Below are 22956 nucleotides of genomic sequence, written 5' to 3'. Positions count from 1 at the left end.
GGGTCTCCCAAAGGTCACTCGCTGGAACGGGGCAGGTCACCGGGATGTCTGAGTTAAAACTCGGCGGAGGGTTTGGCCGTGGCCGCTGCCCCTTCTGAGGAAGGTGTCCCCCAGGAGCCAGAGCTGGCCTTTCCGGGGCCACGGGCCTGCTCCCACGGGCGGGGCCGGGACAGGAGCGAGGAGACGGGGTCCTCCCACCGGCCCCCCCAGGCCTCCTGTGGGCTGAGAACCGGCGGCGGCTGCCGGGCCCCGGGGTTCTGAGTGGCGATCGGCCCTGTTTCAGAGGAAGCCCGTCCCGGTCACACGGGCTGAGTGTCTCGGCGGCCGGGGAGGAGCACGGTCCCGCACTCCCAGCACGTCTGTCTGTCTGTCCGTCCGTCTGTGCCCCCGGCCTCGGCTCTCAGCTGTGGCCCCAAAGCCCTGCCGAGTGGGCGGGAGCAGCCACTCGCCGCAGAGCCTCCCGGGCCTCGGGTGGATCCCAGGAGGGGCTGAGAGGAACCCTCGGAGACGGAGATGCCCTGTGAACGGACAGGGTGACGCTCAGGGCGCCGGTCCCCGAGCTGCCAGCGGGCGGGAGCCTGCGGGGCGAGGGGTCAGCCAGTCCCTCCCGCAGCTCCCGTGTGCGACGCGGCCAGCAGTCCAGCCCGGGAACTTGCACACACGCCCCGCTGCGGCCTGATGAAGGGGCAGCAGCCAGGCCCGTCGCAGGGACACATCCCCTCCGCCAGCCCCGACTCCCCGATTCCTGGCCTCTGTTTCCCTTTCTCCCCAGGGCCAAAGTCACTTCAGAATCATTCTGGATCCTTCCGCCCGCCCCAGCCAAGCCCTATCCCACCCACCTAGGCCCCGCCTACCCAACTTAAGCCCCGCCCCACCCACAGCCCCAGCAGACCGGCCAGTGAAGTTAGCCTCGCTGCGGGGGGCCCACGGTTGGGGAGCGTGGGGCAGGGAGGAGGGATGTGGCCTTGCTGATACTGGCCCATGGGACATCTGACTCAGCCTTTTCTGGGAGGAAATAAATCTCCAAAATGGCTTAGAGAAAAACATAGGCACACACCGGCTTAGCCACCGGTCATGTTACAGCTCCGGGTACAAACGACACCCCACCACGTCCAAAGGCCACATGCTCCGGGTGCTCCGGGTGCTCCGGGCGGCGCACACGGAAGGTCCAACACGGGCCACGCAGCGGCTCTGCAGACCCGCCGGGCCGGGCGGCTGCTGGAACCCCTCCCCTGGGAGCGCGGCCACCATCAGCCTCAGTCTAGAAGCGCCCCGCCGGGCGATGCCCTGCTGTGGCCCAGGAGGCCCGCTGGGCTGGGGGCTCCCCGAGGCCGCACAGCTGGGGGCTGCTGAGCAGGCCTGGTTGGCACCGACCCCTGGGCTCTGGGTCTTTCCTAGAGAAGCACCTGGGCAGTGTGAGCAGGAAGGAGGCGCCAGGTGGGAGACGCAGCTGGCTCCCGGCGGCCGCTCGGCCCTGCCCGGCCTGGTCCTGAGAGCAGCTGCTGCACCTTCCCCCAGACTCGGGAGGTCCCCGCGGCCAGGTGGGTGGCCAGCCTCGGGCGAAGATGCCAACCTAAACAGGCCCCAGCTGCCGCTCCGAGGCCCTGTGTGCACAGAGAGGGCGCGTCCCGGCAGGAATATTTTTATCCCGGAGGCCGGGAGGAGCAGGGAGGAGCAGGGAGGAGCAGGGCTTCCCCGGGCAGGCGAAGGGACCCCGGGGTGGCCTGGGGGCCCGGGAGCCAGCACAGGCCTGGTCCGGGCCACTGTCCCCGCCCCGGCCCACGGGTAACTGGATTAGTCCTGGCTCAGTGGGGCCACTGAACAGAGGAGCCCGCTGCAAGGAAACCAGCTTCTGGCCAGTGTATGGCCCTCGGAACGAAGGCCAGGAAAGCTCAATGCTGGGAACGAGCCAGGAGACCCTCCGCTTCGCCAAGCTGCGCGCGAAGAGCTGCTGAAACCCCGTAAATCAGGGAGAAACGGCCAGCAGCCCCCTCGCCGAGCACCTTGATTAACGAGAACCCGGAATAACAGGTTTATTTTTAGACCAGCTTCTCGGGTAAAGAGGCAAATGAAAACAAGCTCGGGCAGGGGCTATTTTAAAAAGCAGTTTCCAAGAAATGTCCACTCCGTGTCCACCCAGTTCCCCGCTGTGATGAAGGCCAGGCGGCCAGGACCGGCTCAGCGGAGGCGCCCGAACGCAGTGTCCGCCTCCTCGGCCCAGGGAGTGGCCTCGGAGAGGCCGCAAGGCCGGCTGTGGGCCCCAGCCCCCCAGGACACCAGGCTCTCAACCAGCCAACCAGAAACCAAGTCAGCCGGTCCCACGGGAGGCCATCACCCAAGCACTTTAATCCACTGTGTCGTGTGGAGCTGGGCCAGGCCTGGCACCCCGGGCTCTCGGCCCGTCCCCTGGGGGCCCCTCGGCCCTCGCAGGCCCTGCCTCCCTGGCTCCTGGACTCCAGACAGCACCCGCATCTTGAGCGCATCTCTCCTGCACGCACCCCCCACCCGTACCAGCTTCTGCCCAGAACACAGCGTCAACGTCATCTCAGCGAGGCCACCTCGGCATCCCTGTGGGTTCACGGACATTCTCAGCACCGAGCTGTCCTCACCATGTGTCCATGTTTATGGCCTCCCACTGGCCCGTGGTCAGCGGGGCCTGGTCCTAACACCTGGGGGCACACTCACCTGCCAACAGGAGGCCAAAGAGAGCAGCAGGAGGTGTCCGGGCGGCCTCGGTGGGTCTGAGCCCACGCATCCCTCTCCCTGCACTGTCTTATAGCAACAAGGGCGACCATCCTCCCGTCCTCACACCTGCTCAGGTAACACCTGTCGGAAATGAGCGTCGAGTGTAGGCCTCTCTCAGCTCAGCCGGTCGTGGGAGGAGCTGCTGGGGCAGGGGAAGCAGGTGGCCAGGGGGCAGCTGGGCGGGAGGCACCATGGCCATCTCCCTCCACGCCGCTCCCGCCCGTCTGTCAGTGGGGAAACGGCCAGCACGCGACAGCCTCTCGCCCTCGTTCCACAGCGGATCCCGCGCAGCCGGTGGTCACCACTGGGGGCGTCTCGCCACTCCTGCCCATGGGAAGCTGTGCTTGGAGGCCGTGCCAGCCGCCATGCGGCCGGCCGTTGGCACGTGGAGCAAAACCTGGTTCTCATCGCAGTGAGCCTGCGAGCAGACCCGCGTCAGCGTCACTGGCTTAATTTTTGGGTCTGAAAACTGAACTTAATGTTGGTTCTGAGTGCTGAGTGGTATTTTTTAAAGTGTATTTTTATTGATTTCAGAGAGGGAGAGAGAGAAACATCCATGATGAGAGAGAATCATTGATCGGCTGCCTCCTGCACGCCCACACCGGGGGTCGAGCCTGCAGCCTGGGCCTGTGCCCTGACTGGGAATCGAACCGTGACCTCCTGGTTTGTAGGTCGATGCTCAGCCCCTGAGCACGCTGCCGGGCTGAGTGGTACTCTCTACTGAGCAGAGAAAAAGTAAGGATTTACTTTAATCAACACCGAGAGGCTGGAGGCGGTCCAACGGCAAACCAGACGCTCGCAGCCGCGCCAATCCGGTGCGAGGGCCGCCTGGAGCCCACGCAGACACCCCGTCCTAACGCCGCGCTCACCTGCGGGGGTGACTGTCCTCCCGGGGGTCACGGCCACGCTGAGGATCCTGCCTCCAGATCGGTGCCTGCTCGGGGAATTAATAACCCGACTCGTAAGGAAAGAAATGCGCTGGAGTGCGATCATCGCAGCGCTGTCGCTCAGCATCTGGAACAGCTACAGACTGAGCAGCTGAAATACTTCAGCAACCCCACGTGTTCTTACGTGTACAGTGTAAGCGGGAGAAACGGAGAAGCGCGTCTTATTTGAGGAAGTTTATTGTTACATTTTTGCAATAATAGATGAGGCACCACTACCTCCTGCTCCTCCATCTCAATACAAAAGACAATAATCAGGGGTGACAGTGAAATTAAGATAAAAAATTACAAAAGCCGAGGCTTCAGAAACAAGGACTAGTCTATGTGTAGAAAGTTGTAAATGGTTTAGTTCAGCCTCACAAACTGTAACTTCTTCTCCGGTTAGGCGCCCCCAGGACTTAGAGCAGTGCCGGGGACACCCTCCTCAGCCGGGGACGCCCGGGCTCGGCGAGAAGCCCACAGGGGTGAGGGGTGGCCGAGCTGGTCGGGGTCCTGGCCTCCGGGCCATCCCGCCCCGCTCAACGCGGTCACAGTCCTCACACTCACATGGAAGTGAGCGAGCAAACGGGTCAGCCTGACTACAGGCAAAGCGCTCAGGGCCCAAGGGCCCAGCCGGGACCCAGCAGCCTCTCCTGAGCCCCGTTTCCCGGTCGGGGAGGACCAGCCTGCTCCTCACACCCGAGACCCGGCGCCCCCGTCACCGAAGGCGACCGCGACCTCAGAACCGCCTGCCTGAGCTGCCCTGTGCCCCACCCCTCCAGGCCACACAGCCGGGCCTGGGCCACAGCCTCGGCTCGTGGAGAGCCACAGGGGGCGGCACCCAATCAGCAACTTCTTTCTAACCAGAGCCGACCCTCGGCACACGCACCGGGGACTCTCACGCTGTGTGTCTCCTCGCTAAACACGGTGACAAGGTGACTCAGGAGTGGGCGTCCTCCCTCCCCTCTGGGTCAGCCCCTGCCACAGACTCATGTGTGCTGGGCCTGCTGACATGGAGCCGAGGGAGGCGCCAAGGGACACAGGAGGGGCCCAGGGTGGCCTTAGGACCAGGCCCCGGTGTGGCTAAGCCAGTGAGTTCTGGTGCCGGCGAGCGAGGAAGCTCTTTCCTTCCCTCTCAAGTGCTAGGCGAGCCCCACCCCCCGAGAACCGCATGGAGTGGCCCGCAGCGGGCAGTGGAATGCAATGCACTGAACAGTGTGGCACCTGCCGGGGTGGGCCTCCACCGGGCCCGCGGCACCCTGAGCTGGGAGCACGTGCTGTGTGGAATTCTAGAGGCAGAGCCTGCACAGGACCCGGATGGAGGGCGGCCCGGGAAGGGACCGGCTGGAAGAGGCACTGGGGTGGTGGCAGTCTGCAGGACCCAGGGTGGTGCGGGTCGGGGCTTCCTGAAGGTCAGTGTCTGCGGTGCACAGGCCGCCTGCTGGGCACGGGCTGTGCTAACCCTGCAGCGCCCAGACGCCGCGGACAGGAAGCCGGGGCTGCGCCACAGCGGCCACCTGCAGGTACGAGGCGACGCAGAGGAGCAGCCACCTGCAAGGCCGGCGGTGTGTCTTCGCGGGGGGAGAGGGGGGCAGGGCAGGGCAGGGCGGTCAGCGTAATAAGCACCGCCGAGTGCTACGTGGAGGGACGCGCCCTGTCCATGCGGCGGGCAAGGTGACAGGCAGGAGGCAGCGCCCCAGGCATTAAGGCACGACACGCCAGGAGCCCACCCCACCCCAGGCTGGGCCTTGGGCTCCGTCTCACAGCCTGGGGGCTCCGGGACGTGGCACAGGAGTTTTAAAAGGCAACGTGTTCCCTCTGGGAGGGGCACCAAGACCCCGCGGCGCCGCACTGGCCTGCGTCTGTGCACTGGGTCGCCTACACGCTACGGCGAGGCAGGGCTCTGGGTTAGTGGCAGGAAGACCTGCAGGTTAGAGGGAGCCGGGCAGGCCGGCGCTCGGTGCTGGTGTTAGAGAACGCGCACGCACATGCGCGCACACATGCACACGGACACACACCTGGGCACACGCCGGCATGCACACGGCGTTTCTGTGGAAAGCCACGCCACTCGACAGCAGTCCCGCCGGCTGCCGCCGGCGTCTCAGTAGTGTACCTCCCCAGGATTCAGTAGCTCATCGCAGCCCCGTCCTCCGCCCGCGTGGCCGCTCCCGCAGGTGCTGGCGGCGCTGCGCGGGCCGGAGGGCGGGGCCGGGCCCTCACTGCAGCATGATGTCCTTGAGGTTCTCCTGCAGGATCGTGTCCTTGACGGCGTGGAACACGAAGCGGATGTTCTCCGTGTCGATGGCCGTGGTGAAGTGGTGGAAGAGCGCCTTGCTGCGGTTCCGGCGCCGGCGGTCGAAGCACTGCACCAGGTAGCGCTGCACGTCCTCCAGCCGGTGCGGGTCGCCGCGGAAGTCGGGGAAGTGCTTGCTGATGGCGACGCTGCGCACCTTCTCCACCAGCAGGTCCGTCTTGTTGAGGAAGAGGATGATGGACACGTTGACGAAGAGCTTGTTGTTGACGATGGTCTCGAAGATGTTCATGGACTCCAGCAGCCGGTTGGTGCGCCGGTCCTCCATGAGCACCTGGTCGTACTCGCTGGAGGACACCATGAACAGGATGGACGTGATCCCGTCGAAGCACTGGAACCACTTCTGGCGCTGGGACCGCTGGCCGCCCACGTCCACCATCTTGAAGGGGATCTTCTTGATCACGAAGTCGTGCTCCACTATGCCCTTGGTGGCCTTCCTGGCCAGCAGGATGTCCTGCTTGCTGGGGAAGTAGTTCTGCAAGACAGGGGCGGAGCTCAGAGGGGGCGGGGGAGGGGAGCTTAGAGAGGGCGCGCGGCGGGGGGAGTGGGGGGGGAGAGCCGGGAGAGGGCGGTGGGGGGGGGGGGCCCGGAGAGCTCAGAGGGGGCGGGGGAGGGGGAGAGCCGGGAGAGGGCAGTGGCGGGGGGGCGCGGAGAGCTCAGAGGGGGTGGGGAGAGGGGAGCTTAGAGAGGGCGCGCGGCAGGGGGAGTGGAGGGGAGAGCCGGGAGAGGGCGGTGGGGGGGGGCCCCGGAGAGCTCAGAGGGGGCGGGGGAGGGGGAGAGCCGGGAGAGGGCAGTGGGGGGGGGGCGCAGAGAGCTCAGAGGGGGCGGGGAGAGGGGAGCTTAGAGAGGGCGCGCGGCGGGGGGATTGGGGGGGAGAGCCGGGAGAGGGCGGTGGGGGGGGGGGCCGGAGAGCTCAGAGGGGGCGGGGGAGAGCCAGGAGAGGGGAACGGGCCGGGGAGGAGAGGCAGTCAAGAGGCCCCTGAGAAGTCGAACCCAATACCGAAGGCCTCGCTGCTGGTAGAAGCGAGAGGTGCCGGGACAGCGGGCTGGGGCTGCTTTAGCCCGAGGGAGTCACGGGGGGTGGGGGGTGGGGGGAGTCAGGCACCCGGCCCTCACTGCTCCGGGAAACACCTGCCCTCTGTCTTCGCCACAGGAACAGCCGTATGTGTTTGTTTCTCCGCCGCGGCTGCCCGTTACTCCCCTAACTCCCGGAGCACATGCACCCCAGCCTCGCTAGGAGCCCGTGGGACTCAGGTCTCCGCACATCCCAGGGGCTTCTTGGAGGGAGAGCTTCAAGTCTTCAGCCCCAGGCAGGCAGGCGGGCGTGGGAAGTCTCAGAGCCCCGAGTCACCCCTTTGCGACCCACGTGACCCCCACGGGGGTGCTCAGGAGCAGTCTCCCCAAACACACAGGGACAGCAACGCCTCAGGACCAGCCACCCATGCGCAGGGCAGACGGGACCCGCTGCAGGTGGAGGGAGAAGCCGCAGGGGAGAGACCATGCAGGTATGTCAGCAAGGGAAAGAGAAGAGCCGGAGGGGAAGCGCAGGGGAGCGGTCTGAGTGACCCGCACCGCGGCGCGTGGACTGGCTGCGGGAGTGGCGGCACCCACGGACACGCGCGAGGAGCGGGACAGCCCCGGCCGGCTGCCGGCTGGCTGGCGTTAGGAATGGCTGCAGTTTCCCGGAGCGACAGGGCGGGTGGCTCTGACTTCTGGAGTCTCACCTTTCGGAGACAGGCTCTGAGTATTATTGATGAACTAATATAACCACAGATATGCTCCTGGGGAGGGGTGGGGCTGATGGAACAAGACGGACCACAAGGGATAATTGTTCAACCTGGGGTTTCATGGACTTTTTTTTTTTAAGCAGCTCTCATTTTAAAATTAATTAATTAGTTGTTGTTGTTAATCCTCATCTGAGGATCTTTTTCCACTGATTTTTAGAGAGAGTGGAAGGAAGGGGGAGAGACAGAGAGAGGGAAACACCGCCGTGAAAGAGACACATCGATTGGTTGCCTAATGCCAGAGCCTGCAACTGAGGCACATGCCCTTGACCAGAATCGAACCTGGGACTCTTAAACCCGCAGGCCGACGCTCTATCGGCTGAGCCGGACCAGCCAGGGCTCAGCAGCGCTCTGTTCGCACACGTGTGAGTCTCCCCAAGAAGAGGTGACAATGCCCGTCCCCCTCACGGGGACCCGCTAAGGGATTCTTGCAGAAACACCGCCTCCCACGTCAGCCAGCAGGACTGGCGGTCCATGAACAGGAGTGGAGTTCCCTCGCGGGAACGGGGTGACCCTCCCCCGAGCACTTGGGCGGGCATCGTCCTCTCCAAGGTCACCTGGCACAGCCAACCGGCTCCGCAGTCCAGCGGAGCCCGAGCCGCCCGAGCTGCTTTGTTCCCAGAGTCTCGGGCGGGCGGGTCTGTACTCACCAGCTGGCCGATCCGGTCCAGGTTGTCCAGGAAGTACTTCACCGACTCGCCCTGTCAGGGAGGAACACAGTCAAGCGCAGTGTCAGCTGCAGCCCAGCCTGGCCCACGGAACTCGCTAGGACGATGTGCCGGGCCACCGTGCAAGGGCACTCGCGGGGGATGAGACACGTCTAGAGGAGCGGCCAGTGAAAAGCACGCACACGTGTTCCTGAGAAGTAGGATGGCCGGAGTGCACGCCCCATAGGGATGGGAGCTCTGAGCGGTCCCTGGAGCCCAACTCTCGCGGCCCAGGACTCTCGCGGCCCAGGGCTCTCGCGGCCCAGGGCTCTCGCGGCCCAGGGCTCTCGCGGCCCAGGGCTCTCGCGGCCCAGGACTCTCGTGGCCCAGGGCTCTCGCGGCCCCGGTATGTCTCATGGCCCAGGTGTGTCTCGCGGCCCAGGGCTCTCGCGGGTCTAGGCCTCTGCTCCTTCACTGAGGCTCTGCGGGAGGCGGGCTGCATCTTGGGAAAAGCAAGGCGGCACAACCCACACCCGCGGCAGCGCCATCTGGACCTCTGGAGGGGAACGAGAGGGAGGAGCGAGGAAAGGAGCTGGAGGACAGCACACCAGCTCTGAGGGGTCTTCCCCACTTGTCCAGCGGGCCGCCCGGAGGAGGCGCCGAGTCCACTTCCTTCGGGAAGGACCAGCTCCCATTCTACAACGAAGGCCTCTGGCTGCCTTGTTGCGGGTGGGACAGTCTTCCTGCGGCACACAGAGCACGCTGAGCGAACGCAGCCCCCCGCCCCACAACAGGAGGCCGTGGGCGTTGACTGGGACCGTCTGCTCTGCGCGGAAGGCACCCACAGCTCCAGGGAGAAAGACACCTCCCCTCCCCTCCCGCAGCCTGCCTCTGCCACGTGACTGCCGGCCCCTCCCCTCCTACTCGCAGCCCGTGAAGCGGGAAAGCCAGGATCTGGGACGGGAGGCAGTGCGTCCCGCCGCGTCCGCTGGCTGCTGTCCGTGCTCTTGCTTTGTCTGCAGCCCCTGCCTCTCCCACGCGGACAGGAAACAGCTGCGAGGTAAGAGCTGTGGCGCCCCCGGCAAACCTGCCCGTGGCCCTCCTCCCTGAAATCCTCCCCCTCACCGCCCGCCTGCCGCTCAGGCCTTCGGAGCTCACGATGGAGACTGCGGCCCTCCCCCGGGAAGCGTGCGCGCTTAGCCCCCACCCACGCCAGAGGACAGAACTGGCACTGGTCTCACCTCGGTGACTGTCCGCTAGAGCAAAACCAGCGTTCGCTGGCGGACAGAACAGCACCTGGAGGCCCTGCGACAACATTCGCAATGTCCAGGATGCCACCCACAATCCCTCACTGTGCCGAGAGCCAGGAAAACGGCACTGTCCTCAGGGAGAAAAGTCAACAGACACCAACTCAAATAACCCGGGTATTGGGATTACTAGACAAAGGCTCTAAAGCAGCTGTTACAGTTAGGTTCAACGAGGCAACAACATGCTTACCATGGATAAAGACATAAAAAACCTTCGCAGGTACACAGGGAATATAAAGAGCGCCGCGTAGAAGCTGTAGACGTTAAATGTACAGTATCTAAAAGAGAAAAATTAGTGGACGGACTTAACAGACTGGACATGAGCCAGAAGGAATTCGTGAGCTTTGACACAAGAATAATAAACAAAGATTCACCACAGAGGACAGCAGCCCTGGCCCCCGTGGGACCGCAGCAGGCCTTACACCGTAACTGGAATCGAACAGGATCGGAGAGCCAGGCAGAGAGAATGCTTTTTGTATAAAAACAACATTTTCCTAATTTGGTGAAAGAGATAAATTTACAGATTTCAAGAAGCTCACAAACTCCAAACACAGCAAACGTGGAGAAAGTCGTGCTCAGGACGCTCGCGCACTCGGCGTAGACACCTCACTGTCCCGGTCTGCCGTGGAGAGGTCTTGTCCTCACGAGGAAAGAGCTGAGCAAACTGAACGTCAGCCCCTCTCCTGAGATCCCTCTGAGAACTGGCCTCGCGGCTCACTGGGGCCCCGCCCACAGAGACAGGCGAACACACAGAATCACAGCCTACCGGGGCCAGAGATGTGGCTGCAGCAACTGACACATTATGTCCAGCTTTCAGCAGAAAATCACAAGACACGCTAAAAGGCAGGAATCAGCGTGAAAAGACACACTCTTACGATGTTTTCCTTTTGCTATCCATTTTGTATTCTGCAATAATTCTAGATGCACAGGAAGCTACAGGGACAGTACAGAGAGGCCCCGTGTGCCTGTCCCCCATTTCCCTTGATGGCCCGCCTTACACAGCGACAGTGCGGGGTCAGCACCGGGACTGACGTGGGCGCAGCGCGTGCGTCAGCGCCCTGCGCTCTATCGCGTCTGTAGGTGTGTGTTCCCCCCTCGCAATGGAGAAGACAGCTCTGCATCGCCCTCTGGACGCTGAGCTGGGTGAAGAGTTCTTGGACGTGACACCAAAAGCACAGGCCACCCAAAGTCACTTCTGAAGAAGCCCATGTTGGTACCATTGAAGTTCAGAGCCTCTGTTCCGCCAGAGACGCTCTGCAGGGGGAGGGAAGACAAGCTACAGGGCGTATGGGGCCCACGTCTGACGGAGGCTGTCTGGAACAGGTAAAGAATCGGAAACGCAACCGTAATAAACCTCTCCAAAGAGGGAATGGCACAAAGCTGCAGACTTCACCCGGAGGACGGACGGCAGATGAGCCGGAGAAAGGCGCTCACTTCACCAGCACTCAGGATGCGCCGCCTGCCGCGCAGGCAGAGCCTGAGGCCCTGGCAGACCTCAGGGCCTCCCGCCTGGGCGCGGCACGGCCGACTCCATCGGTGGTGGGTCGGAAGCTGGCTGGAAGGCTCCGCGGGGGCAGCCCCTGCGTGTGGCTCACTCATTCCACAGAGCAGCCCCTCCACGCACGCAGCACCCCACGCCCGAGTCACCGATCAGAGGTTAAAGCTGAGAGAATCAGAAAACACGGGTACGCGAGCAGGTCTGCAGCCAGCCACTGCGGGATGACAGCAGCGACGCGCACGCACCCTCGAGGGAAGGAGGGGAGGAGACCCGCCCCAAGGCCTCCAGCCATGGCACGGAGACCACCCGGGAGACCGCCGCTGCACTGGCGCAGGGCACGGACACACGGTGGCGCCGTGAGACGTGGGGTGGGGTGTGCCAAGGAACCAGCACCCTGAGACCCTCCAAACGCAGCGGTGACCTCGAGACGCGTCCGAGGCGATCTGCAGCCTCTTAGCGCGCAGTGACTCCGGCTCCCGGTGCCGCTCGCACACCCACTCGTTAACCTCAACGGAACCCGAGGCAGGGCCCTGGCACCCGCTTCCGACGACAGGACAGGCGCCGTGGGCAAGTTACTTGCCCACGTGGCACGCTGTATGGCTCCTCAGCACGGTTTAGGGCTCACAGGCGGGGACACCCAGGAAGGGAACCGAGCAGCGAGCCCAGGCCAGCGGGTGGCTGTGCAGGTGGCGGCAGCGAGAGGCCCCGGGGATGGGGGGGGGGGGGGGCTGCGGCGAGTGCGGGCAGCGTGATGGGCTCGGGGCTTTTAAACCGCTGACGGTTTCAGCCACGCTTCTCAAAGCCCGTGACAGGGCGCCCCTGCCCCTCCACCCTCCTGCCACCAGGAAGCAGCAGAGGCTTCATCTTAGACCCCGGATGCACAGCAGTGACATCAGCACGCAATCCTAAAGAGGCACGAGCCACACAGAGAGCCCTGTGCTTCGGGGGGGCGCTGAGTCCAGAGCAGCGGTCGCCAACCGGTGAGCCGCGGGCCGCTGGCGTCCGTGAGGTCCCAGAGGTTGGCGGCCGCTGTCCAGAGGGAAGCCCGCGAGCCAGGTGCCGTGAGCGTGTGGCCGCGGACCCTGTGGGGTGCGGGCGCTGGCCCTTGGCTGTTCTCTCCCGCCGTCCCGCTCTTCCTCGGGGAACGGGGAACGAGGAGGTGTGGGGTGCCTGAGAACACGCGGGACCTGAGGGCGCGAGCTCACGTTACCGCCACTCGGGCCGACGCTTAGTAGTGCTGCCCGTGTGGGCCCCGACTTACCCTGTTTGTACACGTCCCCTCCTCCGCCCGAACGATGACCTGCCACAGGACGCGCCGCGTCAGCCCCACGCCTTCCCCAGACACAGCAGGACGCCCACCTGTGGCCACGGCAAGGCCGAGGACGCCACGCCACAGCCTGGCAGGTCCATCAAGCACCCCGCACGCACCAGCAGGACACTGTCCCTTTAAGTCTTTCCCACGCCTCCCTCCAACCCGGCTCACTTCCTTCCCCAGCAGCATCTCGGGGAGTAAGTTTAGCTGCCGCCACCCCACCCCCCCAGGACCGCCCAGGCCTCTGTCGGGCGCCCGCCCAGCTCGCTTGCAGGGCCCGGATGACGAAGGGCTGTCAGCCCCCGGGGCACAGGGCCCCTCCCCACAACAGTTGTTGGGGGGCCTGCAGATGGGAGCTTCCTCGCTCCGACAGGGCGGCCTGGTCCCGGCACAGCCATGACGCATGCTGGGACAGCTGGTTGTTCTGGGTCCAGAACCACACAATCGAAACCAAGTCACAAAAGCACAGGCCTCACCAAGCCGCCCCTTTGCTGGCACCTGGACTCACCCGTGGGCGCCCTTTCCAGCTGCACCGTCGAGGGAAGGGCGTCTGCGCAGACGGTCACGCAGTCCCAGCCCAGACCGCGGGCTCCCTGCGCGCAGGCCGCTCCACCGTCTCCCGCCCAGAAGCCTGGGAGGTGGCCCGGCTCAGAGCTGCCCCCAGGCTGGGACACGGGACAGAGGAGCTGTCTAAGCCCCCTCCCCCACCCCCCGCCCACAGGCCCGAAGGTGACGGTGAGGGCTGGGGTGGGTGAGGGTCCTAAGGAAGCTGCCGCGGGGGCAGCGCCTGAGGCCCACACAGGGCAGGGTGCTTTTCACTGAGTGTCCGGTGACAGGAAGGAAGGGGTGACAGAGCACCCTGCGGCCACCGGGCCTGTCCCCCGATCATCACTTCTCTACGCTCCCAGCCCCACGTGCAGGTGTCCGCTCACGCACACCTGGGTCCCCCTCCGCAGGCCTGGGTCTGCTGACCACCGCTCCGTGCACAGCTGCCCACAGGCTGCGGAATGAGGTGTCAGCACTGCGTGCACGTGAGCGACAGCAACTAGAACACGCCTCCCGCTGGGTAGACGGGTCGGGCCCTCGCTCTGCAGACCACACTTAAATTCCCAGCCCCGCGCGCCGTCCCATCTGTCATGCCCACGAGGGCAGGACGGTGGAGATAGGGGGCACGTCCAGCTGCCCAGCTGCCCAGCCACCCACCAACACCACCCGCCCATGCTCTCCCCTCCTCCCCACGGTGGCCCCCGCCCAGTGCCAGCCGAGCCGCGCGGAGCCGTGCGAAGCCAGCGCGCTCGGGCAGAGGCTGGGGAGCCGGCTGGACACGGTCAGTGCAGGAGGCATGACCGGGCCCGCAGTGCCAGCTGGGACATGCCCCCCGCCAGGTTCCTGAAAGATCGTGGGGCCGTCAGCAGAGACCACGCGCCAGTAGCAGCCTCTCCATGGAGGTCCCGCAAGGTTGTGCCACGCATCATCACATCTGCCCAACCTCGTGCGCCATCCCGCCTCCCAGGGAAGAAGCCACGGCCTGGGAGTCGCCCTGCCTGAGGCCAAGAGGGCCGTGCCACCCCGAAGGCCGCTCTCACGCCCACGTGCAGGGCGGCGGCTACCCGTGGACGGACCAGAAAGGCCACACGCCAGGCGTCGGCACCAGGACGGCAAACCATCCCGAGGTGGCCTGGCTGCCAGGGGAGCTAACCCGCCCCCTCGCCGGGAGAACCAGGCCGAGGACAGGGTGCCCCTCGCTGGCCGCTCCCCGTCACCCCCTCCTCCCCCTCCTCAAGGCACTAAGGGGCAGGAGGGCTCTGAGCTCTTCCCTGTGCCAGGGCCTGAGTCACGGCAGCGCTGCGGCGGGCGCAGAGGGAGACAGGTCACGGCGGGGGGGGGGGGGGGGGGGGGCGCAGACGCTGCGCATAAAGGGCGCTTGTGCTCAGGGCTCCGCCGCCGGCTGCTGGCCTCCACAGACACCGACCCGACCTCCGTGGAGGGAGGGACGCAGGCGGCCCGGAGGCTCCCCCCCTCCACATCACCAAAGGCTCTGCTGTCGGAGTGAGGGGCTCAGAGCAGACACCTGCTCCGGGGGGGGGGGGGGCAGCCGTGCCAGGCGAGGCCCCAGAGAAGCTCGCATCCCACGCCCAGGAGGAGCGGGAAGGAACTCCGAGCTGCTGCCCGCCGCCCGGGGCGGTTTGTTTGCGTCTCTGGCGGAGGAGCGGGCCGCCCACAGGGATGCCTTCCTCTGGCCTTGCCAGCGTCTGAGTCAATGCCGCGTCCGGCACTCCCCGCGGCCCCGCGGCCACTGTGCAGCCCTTGGGTGGGAGGAGCCCGCACTCACGCGCATCTCAGCTCTAAACAGCGAGCTCACACAGAGCGCCTCCGGTCTAAATGCTGCTCCGTGGGACACGCGTTCCCAGGACACGCAGCACGGAGGGCGGGAGGGGCGTGGGCCGCCTGCGCTGCAGTCACTCCTGGGCGCCAGGGCTTCAGGGGGGCCTTCACTCACTGCTCTCGCTCACCTGAGAGGCCACGTGAGTCAACCTGCCTCCACCCCCCCAGAGCCACGCAGGCCGAGCGGCCACCCGCGCCCAGACTGTGTGGGACGCAGTTCCAGGGGGGGCCGAGGCTGAGAGGTGACGTCTGTGAAACTGACCGACTGGCCAAGCCCTGGGCGATCAAGCCTCCGTCACTAATGGACGCCGCCCCGTTCTCTTCTCTGTAGCGGGAACGGGCAGGAAGCATTCCCCGTCAGCTTTCTCCCCTCATGAGTGGAGCTGGCAGAGGGGACGCGGAGCCGGGGCCCTGTGGGCACAGGGTCCCCGAGACGCTGCTGGTGGAGCGCCCGCGAGGGCTCGGAACCCAGCCCGGCCGCCCCAGGGGTGTGTCCCGGAGCGGAGCCTCGGAAACTGAGCCACCCACAGCCGGTGCCGGGACAAAGAGGACATTTGAAAGGTGTCAATAAACTGCCTCTCAGAGCAACATGTTCTCCGCCGTCTCAAGCGGCGACTTCTGCTGGATGTTTCCCAGTGTGTTTTAAGCCTTGAAGACAAAAGAGTAAGCTGTGGGGTTATGTCACAAAACCTGAACTGTCTGACCACACGCTGTACTACAGCTGGTAGATGACGCTCCTCTTCAAAGGGGAACATTCACGCCAACTGGCGTGGCTCAGTGGCTGAGCGCTGACCCACGAACCAAGAGCTCGCTGGTTCAGTTCCCGGTCAGGGTTGTGGGCTCGATCCCCAACAGGGGGCGTGCAAGAGGCGGCCAACTGATGATTCTCTCTTACCATTGACATTCCTATCTCTCTCTCCCTCTCCCTTCCTCTCTGAAATCAATAAAAATATATTTTTAAAAAAGGGAACATTCACTGAGAAGCATAGATTTATTTTTTAAAATTCCCCCAAACCCAAACAGCATCCTGGTGATGGGCCTCAGCTGAGGCGGACATGAGCAACAATGGGGGGGGGGGCGAAGGGGGGAGAGGAAGGGGAGGCAGCGAGACTCGGGGAGCTCCTCTCTGGTTCGAAGGACACAGACCTGACCCTTTCTCGCTGCCCACCGCCTCGCTGATGAGCCACCATCACCTGTCACCTTGCTTACTGCAAAAGCCGACCCCAGGCCTCCGTTTCTGTTACTGATGCACTGCCAAAGCGACCTTATTAAATAAAACCAAACCACGCCGCTCCTCTCCCCAGAGCCCACGGCCTTCCCGGGCCCTCACCAGGCCCTCCACACGCCCGACCTGCTCCCTCGGCCCAGCCTCCCGCCCGTGCTGCACTCGGAACACAAGGCTGGCTCTGCCACAGGCCCTTTGCACTTGCTCCTCTCCAGGCAAGAACACTCCCTCCCTCTTCCCCAGACACCCAAACAGCCTGCTCCCCGCTCCTCCAGGGCTTCCTCAGAGGCCACTCGGAAGCCACCTCAGGGCTCAAGCCACGCCTCGGCCACAGCTGTACGTGGCTTCCACCCACCGTGGGTTTGTGCTGACCGCCCGGCTCTCAACACTGTCAGCCTGTGGACAGGAGGGAGGCTGGCAACGCGTCCAGTCACCACAAGAGTGAGGCGCAGAGCGCAGTCCATGCTGCACCCACACGAGAGCAGAAGGCGTGGCCGGCTCGGGGCGCACTCTCAGCCCCACGACCATGCGCGAAGGGGAGCCGACGTGGGAGCACCAAGCGTCTGCTACGACCCTCTCGGCCACTCACCGGCCCGGCCAGGCTGCCCTGCCCACAGCCCCCCCCCCCCCCACCAGCCCTGCTCGCCTCTCCTCTCCTCTCAGCACAGAATACACACATCACGGATGTGCACGCGCACACGCATACCACACCCCTCCCGTTCACGTATGTGCTGTCTCCCCGGCAGACCGTCAGCTCCGCCGGTGCAGACTTGTTTGTGTTCGTTCGCCGCTCTTTCCCAGGATGTGTGAGAGCGCCGGGCACATGGTGTCTGCTCCACAAGTATGTGCTGAATGAAGGAATTCCATAAAATTAAAGACACGCGGAGCACAGCTGCGAGGTGTCGCCATGAGCATACGTGACACTTCACTGAGCGTCTGTAAGTATCTCCTTACTCAGCGGAGAGCGAGACTCACAAACCCCCCGTGTGCTCCCAGGGCGCCCCAAAGACCCCATCACCCCAGGCAGCGCTGCAGCACGTGCAGCCACCTCCGGGAGGGGCCACGCCGCGATGAGCTTCGTGGCCTGCCAGCGGGTGCTCCAGGCCACCCGGCCGTCGCCCTAGAAGGAAGGGGTGACTCTCTCCCGCACCTCCTGTCTGGGACGTACTCCGAGCGCCGCCTGCGGCCGGAGCCAGGCCTGGGCCCTGGGAGGTCACCCACCCTGTCGCCTGGGCTGTGGGCTCTGAGCTTCTCACGCGGGAAACAGTCCCGGGCTTTGCGTCACATGCAACCCTCTGTGACCGCCTCACGGCACACCCTCCCCCGGGCACACGCTCCACCTGCCGCCAGCAGCAGCCACCGCTCTTTCCAAGTAGGAGCTCTGGAATGTTCCGGACTGCACCCCACGAAGCATCGATGAAGGCATTGCCCCCATCGCCCTACCCGGGGGTCTGCTTGTCTTCTCTAGTCTAAACCCGCAGATTGCAGTGTTTTAAGAAGTCGTCTTTATGGAGAAGACAGGAAGATTCCGGCTAAAGCCAGGCGGCCTGGGTGAGACTCAGGGGCAAGGAGGCAGCTGGACTAGTAACAGCCCTCAGGACATGAGCTGTCCTTTGCCAGGCAGGCTGCTACTTCCGGTCTCACCCCCAATCACCAGCTACCCCCACACTTCCAGCAGCTGGAGGAGACAGCCAGCAGAGCGCCTCCATCCTAGCACTGGGCCCAGGAGGGAGGGCACCACGCTCCTTTGTTTCACGTGGCCTCCAGGGAGTTACACAAAGTTGCTGTCGCTGCTACAACCCCCCCCCCGCCCCCCCCGATCTAGCCCAGCCCCTAGTGTCTCGAAGGTTTGGGGAGAGTTTTCAGAAACTGATGAAAACAACAGCAGCAAAAGCACAGACGCGTTTCAAAGGCAGCGAGGCTAACGTGCGCCGGCCTGCTGGGAGGGCCCCGGCCTGCTGGGAGGGCCGGGTGCGGTGTCCCGAGGAGCTGGAGCTGCACGCAGCACGCGGCAGGAGCCTCAGGAGTGCAAAGGGGCACGTGGCACCCCCCCAACCCCCGCCGGAGCCGCCCCGAGCAGGCCCGCCACGCCGAGTGCATGCGGTGTGCAGCCCCGACAAAGCCCACGTGCACCGGGCGAGGGTGGGAGGAGGGTCAGGCCTGGGAGACGCATGCAGTGACCGAGGGCTCCGACGCCCGACGGCACAGGGATGGCAGCGCGTGTTAGGAGCGAGGCCACCAACCCCAGGGCCCCTCCGAGTTAGGACCCCGCCCAGCCAGCCACAGGCCAACTCCCGGGGCTGCTCACTCCTCGGGTCCTACGGAGGCAGCAGCAGCCGCCGCCGCCCGGGATGGGCACCTCTCCGCACGGCGGCCTTCCCTACACTCGGGGAACGCCACAGCCTCGATTCCTGTGAACACGGCAGGGAAACGTCACTAACAGCAGCATCGCTGGACTTCCAGAAATGAAGACACACTGCTCTGAACAGAAACGTCCTCTCCGTGGCAGCTCCGGCTCCAGCTCCAGAGCCCCAGGATGAAGCCTCAAGAAAGCACAGGCCACCCTGGCCGGTTTGGCTCAGTGGATAGAGCGTAGGCCTGCGGACTGAAAGGTCCCAGGTTCGATTCCAGTCAAGGGCACGTACCTTGGTTGCGGGCACATCCCCAGTAGGGGGTGTGCAGGAGGCAGCAGATCGATGTTTCTCTCTCATCAATGTTTCTAACTCTCTATCCCTCTCCCTTCCTCTCTGTGGAAAAAATCAATACAAAAATATATTGAAAAAAAGAAAGAAAAGAAAGCACAGGCTGCCACCTGGACATAAGCCGGAGGATGGAAAAGGGGCTCGCGAACACCGAGCAGCGGGAAGCCAGCGGCGGAGGCGCACCTGGGCCATGTCTCCCCACGCCTGAGCAAGCGGCACTGGCGCCACCCGGCAACGGAGGGCAGGTGAGGGGCTACCAGGCGAGCTCCAGGGTCACTGCCCCACCCACAGGAACGGTGCTGTCCTGGAGCGATGGGCTGCAGAGCCAGACGGAGAGCAGGCACCGCTCCACCACGCAGGCAGTCCGGCACCTGGTGCCTCCCCAGCTGCTCGCGGTCCAATAATGAAGATGACGAGGCCCAAACCAGCGGTCACCAACTGGTGGCCCGCGAGGTCCTAAACGTCGGCGACCGCTGCCCGAGACAAGAAGCAAGAGCCGTGCAAAGCCCAGGAGCAGTGACACACGAGGCCCAGTCTCAAAACCACTTCCGCCTGCGTCCAAGCTCTCAGCGTCCGGCCCGCGCCTCCCTCAGTGCGCCCTGCACACCGGCAGCAATTCCTGGGAACGCTGCCGATCGGATCTGTCACCTGGTGCTGCGGGCCCCTCCGTGGCTCTCTGCTCTTCACTCCAATTGCCCGGCACGGCGCGCGGCCACAGTGCGCCCGGCCACGCCACCCCCCCTCCCCCCCCCCCCCGCTGCACACCCGCTCCGGGAGGCACAGGGATGGAGGGTTCGCAGGCCCCCCCCCTGCCCCCGGCACGGGCTCCGTGGCCGCGCTGCGGTGCCCTCCTGCTCCCGCTGCCGTGCCCTGTGCGGCCTTGTGCTGCCACCGCCGGCAACCACAGGGGAAGCCAGACCCCAGGTGACGAGCCCAGCGGAGCCCGAGGAGCCGGACACACAGTTCACAGCGCAGAACGCTCCCACCCGCCTCCACCCGGCCTGGCCAGTGCCGCGCCCAGGTCCCTCGGGAGCTAAGCTGGTCTGAGGGGAGGGCGCTGCGTGTGAGCGTGCCACGGGGTGCGTGGCCTCTGTGCGGCCTGCCCGCCTCTCCAGGGCGGCACCCACATTTCCTGCTAAGGTTCATACCTCCATGACTCCAAGTGGCGAGGACACGCGTCTTGAAAGGTTCAGGCTTAAAGCGAAGGGGAAGAAGCCGCTGCAGGAGCAGGTGAGCAGCGTGTCCCAGGAGTCCCAGGCCCCACCCTGCCCGTGGGTGCTGTCCCAGGGGCATCACCCCACCACAGACAGACCTAAACCCTGACCTCCGAGTGACCTCTCTCACCCTTCGGAGCCCTCCCAGCCTACAGACCCGGCTGAGCCCAAGTCATCCGCTCCCCCGGACACCGGGGCTGCGCGGCGCCTGCTGGGTGCTGGGTGAGCTGTAGGGGGAAGGCGGCCTCGGCCTGCCTGTGCTTGTGCAGAGCCCAAGGACATCGCCCGAGGTCACCATCCGTGGGGAACCCCCGGGGACCCCCCGCCCCCGCCGCCCACTCACTCACCAGCTGGAACTCGCTCCTGCGGCTGAAGGCCTCCCGGATGCCCGAGTCCCCCCAGAGGGCGCTCAGGGCGGGCACGTACAGCTGGAAGGTGGCGGGCTCCACGGGCAGCCCGGCCTTGTTCTCGAAGGCCATGAGGAACATGCCGTGCTTCTCGTTCTCCGAGTGCTGCCACGGGATGCCCAGCTTGTCCCGCGCGTCCACGAGGACCTTGGAGCCCTGGGGGGACAGAGGAAAGGATGAGTGAGCTGCAGAGGCCAGACCACGCAGAGCCGCCGCCGGCGACTGCCCACAGCAGGACCCCCGCTGTCCGCCATGCCACCCACACGGCCCTTGGGCTGTCTGGTCAGGGCGCGGATGCCGTACCCCTGGGAACACGACTGTGCCCCGCAGTTACACACCCGGTGGCCGTGTGCCCTTTGCTGCCCCTCACCGGGAGGCCCTGGGAGGACACGCCTGGGGGAAGACGTGGCCACCCCGAGCAGAGCCAGCACTGAACGGGCCACGGCAGGAGGCGACAGTGACCGGAACCCCTCCCAGCACCACCACACCAGACCCCGCCGAACCCGCTTCACCGGACTAGACGCCGCACCACACCCCGTTCCCGCTGTCCAGCTCCCGGTTTCCCGACAAAGCTCCCCTCCTCCACGGGCAGGAGGGGCAGTGGATGGGAGCGGTGACCCGAGCCTCTCTCAGGCTGCGGACCTGCCCGCGGCTCAGTGCGGGGCGGGGGGGGGGGGGGGGGGGGAGGCACTCCCCGAGGCCACTCCTCTACCAGGCGCCTGCCCGCCCCACGCACCAGCAGGAGGGCGGGCTGGGACCCTCACGGAAGCGGCTCTAAAGGCGCCCGAGCGGCGACGCCCCAGTGGCATCAGCGCGTCAGGCCCGTCGCGAGGAAACAGGCAGAGAGGCGCTCAGCGCTCCTGCCTCGACCCACGCCCCTGGGGCCTCCCATCTCCCCGCTTTCTCTGAGGACATCTCAACAGACCCCCCCCCCCCGCCCAGAACCCGAGAAAGAGGCCCCCTGTGGGCCCTCAGAGAGGGCTCCGCGTCCTGCCCTGCCCCGCACGCGACGCCCGGCCCCCACGGCTCACAGCGCACAGTCAGACCACCAGCCGTCTTCACACGCAAAGGGTTAGCCTCCCAGGCGCACAGCCCAGGGGCCGCTCGGTTCCTATGCCGGGGATGAAGGCGGGAGCCACACCGATGCGGAAGGCGGGGCCCCACCCTGAATGCCAGACCATCGCTCACCTTCTATTTAGTCTCCTCGTTTGGAGGACAGAGGCATCAAGGAAAAGATGTCGCTCTTTTGTCCTTTTAAATTCCCCGCGGGGAAACCTGAGTATCCACACCGTCCCAGGTGGTTCCTGCTGGGGGGCGTCTGCTCACACTCTGCGCCCCGCTTCCTTGTCGGCGAGAGCCTGGCTCCGGGGTGTCACACGCCCTGTCCCGGTGCGGAGCGGACAGTCGTACCGTCGCCATCACTGCATAGAGCCGCCACCGTCTGCGAGTGCCACCGCACAGCGGGCACGGCAGGAAAAGGCCCCTTCCCGGTCACTTGCCAACAGAGACCCCTTCCTCACCCACGAAAGCTGGGGTCTCCGTCCACACGCACAGGGAGGGGTGCGGGCAGAAGACAGCGGGCTGAGCCCTGCGAACCCCGAGGCAAGTTCAGCAGGAAGTGCTGTCCCACAGCGACACGCGTCACCCAGTCGCCCAAACACAGCTGAGGCCTAAGCGCGGGATGACTCCATCTCACGACTATGTAACACTCGGAACTGTTCAAGCACACATTTTAAAGACAATGTGTAAATCCAGGACTTAAACTTCCAGTCAAAGAACGGATTCCCTGTCTGCTGGGGATGTAGATTTTGGGGGGGGGGGGGGTTTCTGGTTTTACTGGACGGACACCAAAAATAGCAAACGCTGTGATCTCATTCCCCAATACGTTTTGTTAATTTAAGTCCGAGTCAAGCCAGCCTTCTCGGAGGAGCTGCCCTCGGAAAGCGCCGCGGCCGACAGGTGGGGTGCGGGCGCCTGAAGGGACACCGAGGAAGCGGCCGGGTGTGCCCCCTCGGACAGCGGACAGCGGCGCCTGCGCTCCGGAAGCGCGTTTCGCTGAGACCCGAGGCGGTGGCTGGCCGCGGGCCCCGCCCAGATGGAGACCTGCGCCAGAAACGCACACAGGACGGTGCTGGGTCCTGGGCGCCGCTGCTCAGAGCTGACCCTGCGGAGGCACCTTCTAATGCAGGGGTCGCAGGCAACGCGATAAAGGAGAGCGGCCCGCGGACAAAGGGTCCCCAGAGCTCGATGGCAGGACTGCTGGCCTCCTGGTCCAGTCCCCTGCCCCCCCCCCCATTCCTTCGGGAACAACGCCTCGTTCCCATGGACCGGCTGCTCCTCACCAGTCCCTCCTCTGGGAGCCGCCCACCTGCAGCCTGGGGAGGGGGGGGGGGGCGGGTCCCGCTCTGCTCCCCACGCGCCCCAGCAGCAGAGCGGAGCCCCCTTCCTGAAAACGGCCGCTTCACCCCCAGGCGTGGGCCTGGGCACGTCATGGGA

The 22956-nt window shown here is 65.2% G+C and overlaps 1 protein-coding gene across 1 annotated transcript in view; it reads right to left on the bottom strand.

Moving 5' to 3' along the window:
* Positions 1-3853: 3853 nt before the first annotated feature.
* Positions 3854-22956, bottom strand: part of GNA12 (G protein subunit alpha 12) — a 41761-nt gene continuing 22658 nt past the window's right edge. The window contains exons 2-4 of the mRNA XM_079771201.1: positions 20401-20616; positions 8414-8464; positions 3854-6454 (exon numbers count right to left, since the gene is read on the bottom strand). Coding sequence (XP_079627327.1) covers positions 5885-6454; positions 8414-8464; positions 20401-20616 — 837 coding nt within the window. The 3' untranslated portion in view covers positions 3854-5884. The remainder of the gene's footprint in view (positions 6455-8413; positions 8465-20400; positions 20617-22956) is intronic.

Source organism: Cnephaeus nilssonii, assembly GCF_951640355.1.
Source record: "Cnephaeus nilssonii genome assembly, chromosome: 5".
NCBI lineage: Eukaryota > Metazoa > Chordata > Mammalia > Chiroptera > Vespertilionidae > Cnephaeus > Cnephaeus nilssonii.
This window is presented reverse-complemented; position numbering and strand designations above follow the sequence as displayed.